The sequence below is a fragment of the Cynoglossus semilaevis genome, chromosome 15 (assembly GCF_000523025.1).
Source record: "Cynoglossus semilaevis isolate Cse_v1.0 chromosome 15, Cse_v1.0, whole genome shotgun sequence".
NCBI classification, from domain to species: Eukaryota; Metazoa; Chordata; class Actinopteri; order Pleuronectiformes; family Cynoglossidae; genus Cynoglossus; species Cynoglossus semilaevis.
In genome coordinates, this window is record NC_024321.1 from 5,840,734 (window position 1) to 5,854,012 (window position 13,279).

Below are 13,279 nucleotides of genomic sequence, written 5' to 3' on the forward strand. Positions count from 1 at the left end.
TGTTTGAAACGCACAGATGAACTGACGAGTTTCTTTTCTCAATTTACTCTGAATTAACTTTCATCTTTTTATTTTGGGGTAAAAACAGGATTTTCTAAGGGTAGGACAATTCCAAGAGCTGTAATTAGTCCCCCCCCCCCCAAATAAAAACACCAAAACAAAACGTGTTTTACTGCGGGGATAGTGTTCTTTGGGTTCAAAATATGACCAAAATGTTAGTTCTTTATTGAGTTTTCTTATTTGAAAAAACATTTCATCTAGTCTGCTTCATAGTTTTTCTTCAAATTGTTCTTGTCTCTGCAGCAAAAATTGCAAATTTCTTAGTCTGAAACTGTCCAATACAGTACAGGACTCTTCTGTAACTGACTGACTGGTCTGAAATGTTAAATCTTTGAAGCTTTCAAGACAAATCTTGAATTTCCTACCTCTGCTTTTCAGTCTTTACCGTTAGTTACTATTCACTCAAATTACAATTATCAAATTGTTGTAACATTTTATTTCCCCTTTCCTGCTTTGCAATCAGCAGTTGTTGTTTTTATTTCAATCCTTATATACATTCTTCTTGACGTCTGCTTTTGGTCTGTAATTGATCATTTCTTTCTTTCTTCTTTTTGTTCTCTGTACTGAAGCTTAAAAAAAGGCAGGACAGATTCAGTCATATAAAAATTGTGTTTATCTTCTGCATGTATTCCCGTTTTGAACTAAACTGAACTGACTTTGGCTACGGTTTCAGCTGGACACCCACAGAACTTCAAAACGGAAATATTCCCCACAAATCACAAAAAAGGTATCTTCTCTCTTACAATAATAGCAATGTCACGGTGAAGCAGTAGCTTTGCATGTTTGATGCTGGATGTTCAGCTGCACGTTGAATTAGTTCTAATGTAATGAATAAAGAACGTACTGTAGGTTCGTTCAATGTTTTTTGTTTTTTTTAAAGCATTTAAAGGCTGCCGTTCTGTAGCCTTATCTCAGACTAACACGGTCAGACCCACCAAATCACACCCATGAAAATCCACTAACAGAAGCATGAATGCTCCGTCTTGCCTTGCACAGCAGTTTTAATCTGCCTCTTGCTATCGAGGAACATGGCATTTGCTGCAGCGCAGAAATCATTAAGGCATTTGCATCACGTTGAGCATCAGCTTTCATTGTTGAGCATTTATGCAAATGAGCCAGGGCTTGTTTCTTAGCAGTGCATGTCTGCATGTCTGGGGAGATGTTAACGCTCATGCGGTTTCACCTCTAAAGAAAACAACGCACGGATCGCTGTAGACTCATTTGTGTGGTTGCTGTTTTGTTTTTTGTTTGTTTGTGTGTGTGTGTGAATGTGTCTGCTCTCTTGGCTTTTTTGCACATAAACTTAACCACCTCTGTATGTCTATGTGATGCTGACTGTTTATTTCTCTGCTACACGACCTCACATCGTAGACTGTACATAAGAAATGGACGCAGCCATGTGATTGCACAGGTGAAGCTGTTCCTTGGTATTGAAGTTGCAGTTGGGTTAAATGTGACTCATATTGCTACTCTCTGTTACTTTTAAGACAAAATTAAGGAACTTGCTGCAGGACAAATTCTTAAAGCTGCAGTACGTATTTTTAGAACAAATGACTACTGCCAAGACATCTTTAAAAGTTACAGTAGGAAAACAGAAAGACTTAAGGTCAAAAAGTCACTTTACAAGCAGGCTTTTAATTACTATTAAACTGCATCATGTGACTAATAAAGCTGCAGTAGGGTAGTTTAACAGTGAGTAGCTGTAGCAAAAAAAGCTGCTAGCAAAAAAGGTAGTAGTACAGTACCCAACCTTTTTTTGTTTTTACAAAATTGTGATAAAGACTTTTAAGAGATGCAGCAAAGAACCTATTGAGCTGAAATATGTTGGTTATAAAGAAACATTCAAAGTAACCGTAAATGCTGCAGTAGGTGACTTTAAAAGGTAACTGTTAGAAACAAAGACAGTTACCTACTGCAGCTTTATTGGCAGTTTATGGTCTCAGTCTCTAGTTGACTTCAGTTACACAACGTGGCCGATTAAGCTTAACATGAGACGCACTAAAGGTTGCAAGGCAGGTGTTGTAATTTCACACTTGAAGACTGAGTCGTCTCCGACAGCTTTGGAGGTTTTTATTTTAACTGTTTCTTGTGTGTTACAGTTCATCTTAGAGGATTTTAAAACCTCTGAAATTAACACATTTAAAATTAAGATAACATCACAACATTTTTACCATGGATGGCAAAACGATTGAAATGACATTTGACAGGACCTGGATTTACGTCCTTATACAGGCAAACAATCAGCTGTGACCGGTTAAAACACATCACAAGGAGAATTCTTTGCTGCTTTCATAGATTTGGCCTTCCTCTCTGGTAAAAGCTGAGACCACATCCTGTGGTGTGTGTTTTCCTCTAGATAGATTCAAATTTTAACCAACATCATGTTACTTTGAGAAAGGAAAACTAGTTTTTGACCATAAACTGTGAGTGCCATTATAAACTGAGACAAGAGTTTCCTTGTTTTCCCATAGACTTTTTAATAACTACCTGTGTAAACAGTGACACTCCCTCCCTTCGCAATTCATGTTTGTAGCCCACTGGCGTCGTCCATTTCTTACATTGCATCTATGCCACACAAACGCACACCACAGTCTTCTCTGCACCCTGTCCCTGTCAGTATGCATTATGTTCTTGGGGTTTCCTCTGTTTGTCTTTGCTGGTCGCGCCAAAGCTGAGCCTGCCCGACAGACAACCACGAAGAGGAGGAAACGGAAGAACTCAGCCAGCAGCGCCAACAGCAATGTGGGCACCGCGGCCGGCAAGAAACGCAGCCCCGCCACCAACTTCAGCCTCTCCAGTCAGGTACCTGTAAGCATCAGCTCCACTCTGGTTTGCCTCTCTTTTACTCTTCTTTTCTCTTACATCTGTGCCAGACAGGCACAAAGGTTTTAAGATGTTTTCAGCAGCTTATGAGTTTAAAGTTTAAAGTTTATTTAAAGAAATAAAAGACGGAAAAACCAATGAGACTGAAGAAATCCCAAGGGACCGGTTTAAAAACATGTCATTACTTAAAATACAAAGAGAAAGACATCAAATGTCACACAAAGTGACAGAGCGGGCGTTAAAACAATCAAAGCCAACGGTATTAGAAGAAACTTGAAATTATTAAATAAAAGAAAAGGTGAGAAAATGTGCGACTCCAGTTGCTTTTGTACATGTAGTGTCACATCACTAAGCAGAGATGCATCTCTATAATTATCCGTTATTATTTTATTGACTGTGGTGCTTGTGTCTCAGAGCGCAGTGTGTACAATACTGTACATTTTAAAAGACCCCAGATAACCTGCCCGACCTAAAATGTGACCATAGCCTAAAGGGATGATAGAATAAATGTATAAAATCTGGACAAAATTTCAAATAATGTGGGTGGAAAAAGTGACACTGTGGCCTTTTTCAACCACTGCACTCCAAATGCCCTTCAGCAAATCATTGAAGGCCATAGGAATGGGAGCATGTGCTCAGCATCGGACTCACTATACTGTAGCTGCTGCTGTTACTTAGTTAGTACAGCAGTCAATAAACACAGTCAGTCAGTGCATTAGTGGTTGTCACTGTTGCCTTACAGTGGGAAGGTCACCTGTTTGTTACATGGTTGGTCGTTATTTAGATATGTTTGAATGTTGATTTATCTTTGTGGACCAGTTTCTTCCAACCATCTGTTAACATGCAGATAGAAGATTCATTTAACCCACAACCCTTGGGTTGGGTTAGGGTTGTGAGTTAGGGTTATGGAAACTTTTGATTGTTATGAATCACCTGTGATTTAAGTGCAGGGAATCTAAATACAAGGCAACGCTGTGTGAAGTGGCACACATTAAGATCAAGACAAAAAATGATGCATTTGATTGTTGGTAATATTCAATTCTACCTTTATCATAAGAGAGTAAAGGCACTATTGGCTTAACTTGATTTTTTTTAATTTGTTTGTTTATATTTGTTCTTACTGGAGCAAACATATCCTGGATGTGGAATATGTTTTAAGGACATATTGATTTTTCAATCTGTGTTTTCTACAACATGTTTTAATCAATAGATAAACTTCCTAATCTATTTTTTCTATTATTGTTTGGGATCAGTTTTCAGTAAACTTCACTTGAGTTGGAATGGTTGTTTTTTACATTAAATGTTTTTTTTAATAAATGGCATACTTTATTTTAGCACTTTTCAACTTTAAGCTGTTTTTCCCACTATTCATGTTAACAATTTGCTTTTTTTTTTCTGGCTTAACATCTGTCTCTCGTCTGTTTAAAAGCTAGGATTTAATTATATTGACAATGAAAAGATATTTAAATGAATCAGATTTGTGTGCCGTGTAAATAAATAAAATTAAAGTAGAAAAAAAGTAGAAAAAAAAGTTTAACCCCATGATTCCTGTGTTTTGGCCAAGATGCTTAAAAGATCAAATGACAAATGGAACATAATTTTCTGTCAACTTTGGTTTTCATTTACAGTAGATCAATGGCTACTTTTGTGTTTCTCTACCAACCTCACTGTGAGTGAATAAATGCATTAGCACTCCTACATATCCCATTAGGCAGAATTAGCCTTTGCAGAGATAACAAACACACATTACAGCCCAAGTAGTGATTCTGAAGTCTTAAAATCCTAGTTACGTTTGGTATCAGAATGCTTTGAGTGGAATGGTGTGGAACAAGTGCTGCACAGGGTTTGTGTACAGAATAGTAAATTGGTTGCGGTAGTGTAAATTCTTTGCAGTAGTGTAAATTTAACACATCACTTTTATAATAAACGCTCGTAGGACTCAAACAGAAGACACAACACGGCACAGTGGCAACAAATTCTCAAGAGACAAGTGGAACGTGTGCTGTACCGTTCAGCTGTTTAAGAGGCCGTTGAACCTCTCACTGTGTCAAGTGGCCTGTTGTGGAAGCAGAAACAGACGTGCATATGCTGAGACAGCCTCTTGGTGCAGATCTTTTTTTTTTCTCAGAATGAGGGCAAAGCAATAAAATATTTGAGATTATATTAATTTGGTATTGATATGTGAGCATTTTCTAATGATCTTTATCTAATTTCATGTACTTTATGGGTCCAAAGTTTGGGTTCATGTTGTTGCATATTAGTAAATATAAACAGACTTTTTGTTGGACATTTTAAATTGAGAGACAAACAGTCTAGTCGTTTGTAGGGAATACTGTAGATCTATATATAGACGTGGTATTCTATGTGAGGATGGATTTTTTTTTTTTTTTTTTTGCTACAGGTAAGGGCCACTCCTTCACCTCTGGCACCTTTGGCTAGAAAACACAATTTTTGTGACATTTTTGGGAGTAATTAGGGGAAAAACACACTCCTGATTCCACCTATACACACACACACACACTTATTCTGTCTCTCATAGTCACCCATATTGTCACCTTTAGAGATTTGTTGCCTTCACTCTCTTCATTTACCCACTCCTCTCCATCTCATACATACATCTGTCCACACACACACACACGCACACACATTTTCAGTGCAATTGTTTTCTCTCTGGAAGGCAGTTTGGCTCAGTTCCAGCTCTCATTATCACAGATATCTGTATACACCCTCCACCCCCATGCCTCCTTTACTTGCATAAAGTATGGCCCCCTAACATCACCTTCACACACACACACACACACACACACATGCAGCAGTAGCCTCTAATGCCTCGCATTCACACGCCTCTCAAAGAGTGGCAGCGTGGCTGCTAACATGCTGGTTACATATGTTGTGCGCCTGCTGTCTTTGTCTGAGAAGTTGTTCGTTTGTGGCTGAGCACCAGCCTACGTGAGTCCAATGACAATCAGGAGTGGACCCTCACAAGGGGGAGGCTGGGGGGTAGTTGTGGAAGTGGGAGGGGAGGGGAGGCGGGGGTTTACCAGCCGCTGGATGAGTGTGTGGAGTAAAGTCGGGGTAGGGGAAGGAGGGAGGGGAGATGAAGGGGGGTAGCGTTCATAAGACAATCAACACCGACCTCTTGTGGTTTGAGTTAAATGTAGTGATGTTTATTATGGCCATGCGGGGCTGGAGCAGCAGGGATTTATACTTACCCTCCTCATTAGCCCTTAACATTTTTGTTCAATTCGTCCTTTAATTTTACTGACAAGTCTTTTTTAATAACTTCAAATGTTTTGGAATAATACCCCTGGAAACAGTATTACTGTATGTATCTTTAAATTGACCTTTTTTATTTTAACTTAACTTGGGGATTCCTGTTAAAAATTCCTGTTATATGTACTGCTATTCCATAAGTCACAATATATCAATTTTTTATGTCCTATTGTGGGAAATATAAGGTTAATATATTCAGCTGTCAGCTTCAAACTCAAACTCATACCTTTTGTCAATTTAAAACTTCAAATGAATCTCATTAATTTACATTTGTTTGTGCTTTGATACAATAAGATAGAGGGGTGTCTGGAGAGAACTCCTGCACACATTGTAACGCCATACCAAACCAGCATGCTAAATATTTTTGTCATTGTGTGGCTTAGATAAGGTATACTGTATATGAAAAACAAAAATAATGTTGGATTCATGTAATGGACCTGGGAATTCAAACTGCCCTTATAGCTAAGAGAGACTACAGGGAGTAACAAGCCCTGCTTCCAACAACACTAACCCAAAATCTGCATACGGAATAAAAAATACTAGTTTGAATTACAACGTTATACTTAATTTTTAAAAAAAAAAAACAACTGTGGAAGGTTTTGTTTCATTAGATTTGTGGTAATTTTGAGCAGCTATGTTTGCTGGTTTAACATGGTCACCATTTGTATGCTCCACTAGTGTTAGGATTAGGGTTAGCACAACTTTAAATTTCTTGTAGCTAACTCTTTAGTTCCTGTGTGGGGCCCAAAGGAATTGCTGGCTCTGCGTGTGAAGAAAACATGTCCTCAAAATGAGTACAAATTAATTTTAAAGGTTAACTAAACTACAGTGAACTGAAAAAAGCAGGGGGCGTTCATCACTACATAAAGGCCCTACGTAAACTGTACTGCTCTGCTAGCATAAAGGCTAATTGTTAATGAGATGAGTAGACAGCATTAATTAGCCCACAATTAGCACTCCCCAGTCTCAGACACACCGCCAGCTGTGATTGTCTCACAGTTTTTCTTTCTTTTTTTTTCTTTGGACCTAAAATTGGCCAGAGGTAGGTTGACAGGCCTCCTCACAGGAACAGATGGCAAATGCAAGGCTTGTTGGCAATCAGCACGTTTTTAGCTAATGACTCAATTAGCTATGCAAATTGACAAATCAGTGTGGATATTGTCATTTAGTTGAAAAGCTCACCTAAATTAATTAGCCTGATTAAGGCATAGTGGGGCGTAGAAGTGGTCGCTCGGGGGGTTGGCTTGAATAAATAAACTGTCTCTCCCCATTGGTGGTCTTCATCAAAGTAAGTGTGTTTTGAGTTTTGTGCTCAGGGGGTTGTTGTTGCTGTTTGTATGTTTACATCTCTGCCTGCTGGATCTGGGGTTGTATATTCCTTCAAGGAGATTTTGTACCCATCCGGGGGTCGAGTGTGTGCCACTGCTTTGAACTATTTGGGGTATTGTGTTAATTAGGGGTTGACAACTAAACACAATAATCACAACAACTATGTAAAAACATATACAGGCTTCACTCTGGTCAACAAATGGATTAACCAGAGCATTTATGCAATGGATAATACACTTCAACAGCTCACCTTGGCCTACAGTGATTCACAGTGACCTTGGATTTGAATGTTTTTGTCACTATATAAACATACGGATGCTACAGACACCAGTCTTCCCATTAAATCGTATCAAGAGCATACTACCACATGTATCTGATACCAGTTTTTTAAAGGTTAGTCCAGATGACTATATGCTGCCAGGACACCTTGGTGTTTCAGTGCAACAGCGCCCTCATAATTAGAGCTACACATGGTTATTGTATATTCCTTGTTTGTACAGTTTCTTGTGTTAGGGCCAGGATTGCCGCAGCATCAAATTCCAAAATGTTTTGAGAGGATGCTTGGCTGAGTTCAGTACCGTCTGCACACCTAGTCTTTGTTAGGGAGCCATTGTACTGTAAACATATCTGGGTTTTTGTGCCACTGTGTCTGAGTGTTGCTGAGGAGATGGGTGAACCGAGCCAGATCTCCTGAGCCGGGCAGCGTTGACACACATGAGCAGTGAAGCATGTGCTCCATTTAACTGCACAGCTTTTTTTTTTGCAGGTTACAGCGGGTGGCGCTGCATGGGCTACACGAGCAGGGAGATGCTCAGACTGTCAAAGGCAGATTACAAAGAGAGAATCAGTGCAAACAGAGAAACAACCCTTGAAAAATGTAGTTGCTACTGAGTTTGGAGTTGTTGTTGTTGTCATAACGTAGCAGTTTCTTCTGTCAAACATCAGAAATCTTTCAAATCATCAAGTCAAAGATAGTGAGGGAGAAGATAGTTTCCTTCCTTGACCTGCTGTGAGAGTACCATCCATGTGAAATATGTCTAACATGATGAGTATTGATTGGGGTTGGTACGGAACACTGGGGGAATCTGCCTTCTTTGCACGGGAAGGTTTCATTTGCACAAAGTGCTTGGAGAGGGGTCGGCTGTACGCATGGATTCACTGGATACACCTAAACACACACACAAACATACTGAAACGCACACGCAGTGCTAATGTTTTCTCACCGTTAGCAGGGGATCTGTGTACATCCAGAGAAAAAATATTCCCAAATCCCTTCGCTGGGATTTTGGGATCTCCTCTTGGAGCTGAGAAAAAAATACAAACACACCCAAAGAGATTTTCATTTGTAAAAAAAAATGATGGCTTGAATCCAATTTTGCAAATCTCAGTTGGAGTTGTAAAATAACACAGATATGCATTAATATCTTATGTTTTACTAATTTTTACATATTGATTTCAAATTTCCCCTGGGCTTTGTCTTAATTAACAAAAAAATGCTCCTGTTAGTCTGCAATAAAACAGATTATATTTGCGTACTCTTAATGTACAAGTCAGGTTTATCAGAGATGTGACCAAATGCAAGCAAACTGTTTCTTAATATCATAATATGTTGGATAAAAGTTTGAATTGAGATGATGAAGAGCAAACGTGCTCCCAACATGTTGCTAAAGTTAGCAAATGCCACAAAATTTCCTAATGTTTGCTAAGTTTTACCAACCTAAGCTTCTTTTTTGCTTCCTTGTTCTTATTATAGTCTTATTATAGTAATAATCATATATATAATCATAGTACAAATCGACAACTTTGCTAAGAAATACCGTAAAGCTAGATCTAAATCACAAGGGCCTTTCATATAATCTTTCTTCACTTCTATTGTTGTTCTCACTGCTTTTCTTTCTGCCTTTCCACTTCCACTAGCTTTTTTAGGTCACATGGTGATTTAGTGAATAAAAAAAATAGCACAGCACAAGAAATACCGACAAAATCAGACAACAGGGGCAATTTGTGGATAAAAATTTAGTTTGTGAACTGAAGTGTTCAAAAAGTGTTCGACAACCGAGCTTCTACTGTATTTCATTGTCAATCAAATTTAGGTAACCAAGAATAAAGTTGTGGACATCTTAAAACCTCTCAGTGCCATGATTGGTTGCCATATTTTGGACATGCCTGATGCACTGTGTCTGCCTCTTTCCCCAGGACGTGATGGTGGTCGGTGAGCCGACCCTGATGGGTGGCGAATTTGGCGACGAGGATGAGCGTCTGATCACTCGCCTGGAGAACACACAGTATGACGCCACCAATGGTCTGGATGACGAGGACGATTTCAACAGCTCCCCAGCTCTGGGCAACAACGCCCCCTGGAGCACCAAACCCCCCACCACCCAGGACAGCAAGCCTGAGAGCACAGCGCCCCAACCCACTCAGTAAAACAGAAGAATAACAGAGCAACAGATGGATTTTTTTTTCTACCATCTCTCTCATTTTGCCCTTGGGGCAGTTCCTCTACATCTCATAACATTTTAGTGGATCCAAAATCCTTTTCTGAATCCTGTCTGTCCTGGATATTTTCTTCTTCTCTAACATCTTGTAGAACACAGAGGACTGGCAGAGTCGCACAGCAGTATCCACGGACATGAGCTGCATACACATTTTATGCAACTGTAATGTAAAAACAGGGAGACGTGGACTCCCCTCTTTTCCTTTTTTTTCTTAAGAAGAATGCAGTGGAAATTTCCAGATCAAATTCACCTCCTTGGACCCTCTCATCTAGTGGAATACCACAGCTGTGATTGGTTGACCCCAAGGTCAACCAAGTCATCATGCTACCAATAGACAGTGAAAGGGAAAGAAGACGAACAAAAACAACAATCAGATGTGTTACAAAAAATTGTGAGCCAAATGTGAAGAAGGTGAGGTGTTTGCAACAGTGTCAAACCAAATTGGCAGCAAAAACAAAATTCTGAAAAAGGTGATACACAATTGTAATAAAACTAAAACATGTGATTTGGTAAATTACAGGTTGACTTTATTGACCAATATAAAAGAAAAACAAAAGTAGGAATCCAGAAGTAAAAGTTAGCAGGTTCATTGGTGACAGGTTTGGTAATGCAGTGTACTCAACCTTTTGACTGAGATTGTACTGCTATTTAGAAACAGTAGTAGCTAACAGTAGTTAGCAAAATATTTAGGGCAGTCACCATTAACAGTTGAAATTATAGTGAAAATAATCAAGGGGTCAAGAAAAATCGTTAAAATATAACTAAATGTGCATGACCTTCATCTTTCTGATTGACCAGTCGACTGCAGTCCATGTCTCGCTTTCATTGACTTCTCAAGCCTAACACAATTTGAGAACTAAACTCAAACACAAATGACCACCAACCATCTTTTTTTGGCAAAAACCCCAGTTATTTTTTTTCTTCGATAAACTGGCCTCTGTTACAATTTTCTGTATGCTGCAGGTTCAGGTTTCTAATGGGGAAACACACATTATTGAAGGCAGAAACACACGAGTATTTTCTTTATCCTTAAAATTTTATTAAAACAAAAAAGTGTGGGATGTACAACATAATTTGGAGGAAATTGCATATAAATTGGAAATTAGACAATAGGGGTCAACGACTAATTTCATGCAGACATGTTTGTGTTCATAGTCTTTTTGCTTTGATAAGAATCTAGTGCAATCACATTGCAATTTTCATTAAGTATGTGAATTTTGCCAACAGGAATTGATGCATCAGACCCTTCCTTCTCTTCCCTTTTACAATTGGTCTTCTTTCCCTTTATCCACCTATTCCCAAACAGACACTAGCGCCTTTTTCCTGCATGATTTTATAGGATTTTTATTTTGGTAAATATTCATGTACTTTTTAAAAATGCATCAGTCTGATTTTGTCTTTTGGGGTTTATCAGTTTAGGAACACTGTTACTGGATTTGTAGCTCTGTAAATAGAGGTGGAATCTATTTTGTTCACTGTAAAATCAGCCACTGAAAGCAGTTTGGATACGGCAGCTGTTTTTGTTTTTGTACAGGAAGGTCAGATTTCTGTTGGGTGGTTTGGATGGATGCTGGTTCCCCGTCCTTTCAAGCCTAGCGCTGAACCAAAGCCAAATTTTTAATAAGGAACCACAGTCCTGCATTCACATTTCTTGTATATTCTGTGACATAAAAAAAAAATTACATTAAATAAAAACAACGCACAGATAAAATCCCATCCACCCCACAGAAATGTTTTGAGATCCTTGTGTTTGTGTTCTCTAATTGAATTGATCCTATATCCCTGATCTCTTTTGTTGCAACTTTTGTTTTAAAAGTGGGCGTGGAGACGACAATGAATTGTCTTTATACAATTGGATCTTCTGGGTATTTATTTGTGCATTTGTAAGGAAGCTAACACATTTCTAAATATGTTTGAGGCTAGTATTATTAGACACCCTTTGTACATTATATAGCAGAGGTGTTCAGTGTCATATCTGATGTCTGGTATGTATGCTTTACCATTATGTGTGCCAATAAACCGTGCTTACAAAAGAGCTGGATTTAAGTTTGGTTGCATCCAGTTTATAGAATGGCAACTGTTATTCTTATTGTTACTCGGATACTTATTGCTGGGCTGCATAGGATTTGAGTTGATCATGTTTTTACACATTTTACTACACAAGAATCTTGTAAACTGCAATCTGAAATTGTTTTGGATAAAATACAAACTAACTAAATTATGGGATTACTGAACATATTGATCAGATAGAAAACTGTCCACTCCATCATTGTAAGTCCTCATCATATGATTTGACAGAATCAAGTGTTTGGTTAACTCCAATGGTTTTTGAAGGTGAGGGGTCAAAGGATGATAGTAGCTGAACAAAGAGTTACTGGGGGACAAGACAAGGCTATAAAAGAAAGGGATTGTTTTCATTGTGGAATCACCGTCATCTGTTTGAAATGTTATGTTTACTGAAAGAAAATACAATCTTTAGTACATTGCCCTATACCCTTTAGCTTCATGACCAAAGCATCACATTGAAGATGTTGCAGCTACAGTCTTGACTTTCTTTTCTCCTGACTATGTCTCCAGGAATACTTGAGCATGGGTGTGCACAAAGACACAGCCCAAGGCCTGCAGTATTCAGACCTTGACGTAACACCAGAGCTTGGAAACTTAGAAATCTTTTGAGATGATATCAGTAAGACTTATTATTTATCCTTAAAACCCAAAGAAGATGAAAAAAAAAGAAATTATTTGTAAGCTTTGATCCATTGTTGCTTTGATCCTTTGCAGAGTGTATGAAGATCATTCACTTTGCCCTGGGGCAGAGACGCACAACAGCAGAAGAAAAAAGAAACACCTGACCAGTCTTTTGGTCTATGGTGTACTAAGCAAAACCACTGTCGTCACCAACATTCCCTTCACAATAATGTCTCTCTCCTGACATATTTTGGCCCGTTTTCATCCCAATGATAAGTTGAGAAAACGTCTGAAATATGACAAGTAAGTATAAACTCTGTTTCCTTTACAGCAATGCAATCCAGGTAACAATATCTAGGAAGGACCTCACTGCTGTTGTTGGGTAGAATGTATCTCCAGTGCGGAAGGATGGAATTTTGGCGACACCAAGTGGATGATTTGATACTGCAAAAACATCTAAAGATGTAAGGTAGTAAAGGTGGAACTGTTCTCAAATCAATTTAGTGTTTAAGTGAGAAGGAAACTAGTGAATTATGGTTTTTATCCATTGTTTTTACTTAGTCCATGGTTTTCAAAAAAGAAATATGTCTAAAATAATTAGTCGCCAA

The 13,279-nt window shown here is 38.5% G+C and overlaps 1 protein-coding gene across 6 annotated transcripts in view; it reads left to right on the top strand.

Moving 5' to 3' along the window:
* Positions 1-12,018, top strand: part of ldb2a (LIM domain binding 2a) — an 84,796-nt gene extending 72,778 nt beyond the window's left edge. For 2 of the 6 annotated variants that reach the window (XM_017039530.2, XM_017039531.2), the window contains exons 7-9: positions 734-787; positions 2,732-2,868; positions 9,682-12,018. In XM_017039530.2, coding sequence (XP_016895019.1) covers positions 734-787; positions 2,732-2,868; positions 9,682-9,912 — 422 coding nt within the window. In that variant the 3' untranslated portion in view covers positions 9,913-12,018. Of the gene's footprint in view, positions 1-733; positions 788-2,719; positions 2,869-9,681 lie in introns of all 6 variants that reach the window. The other 4 variants (XM_008326622.3, XM_008326625.3, XM_017039532.2 and 1 more) reach the window with 3 other exon arrangements.
* The last annotated feature ends 1,261 nt before the right edge of the window (positions 12,019-13,279 follow it).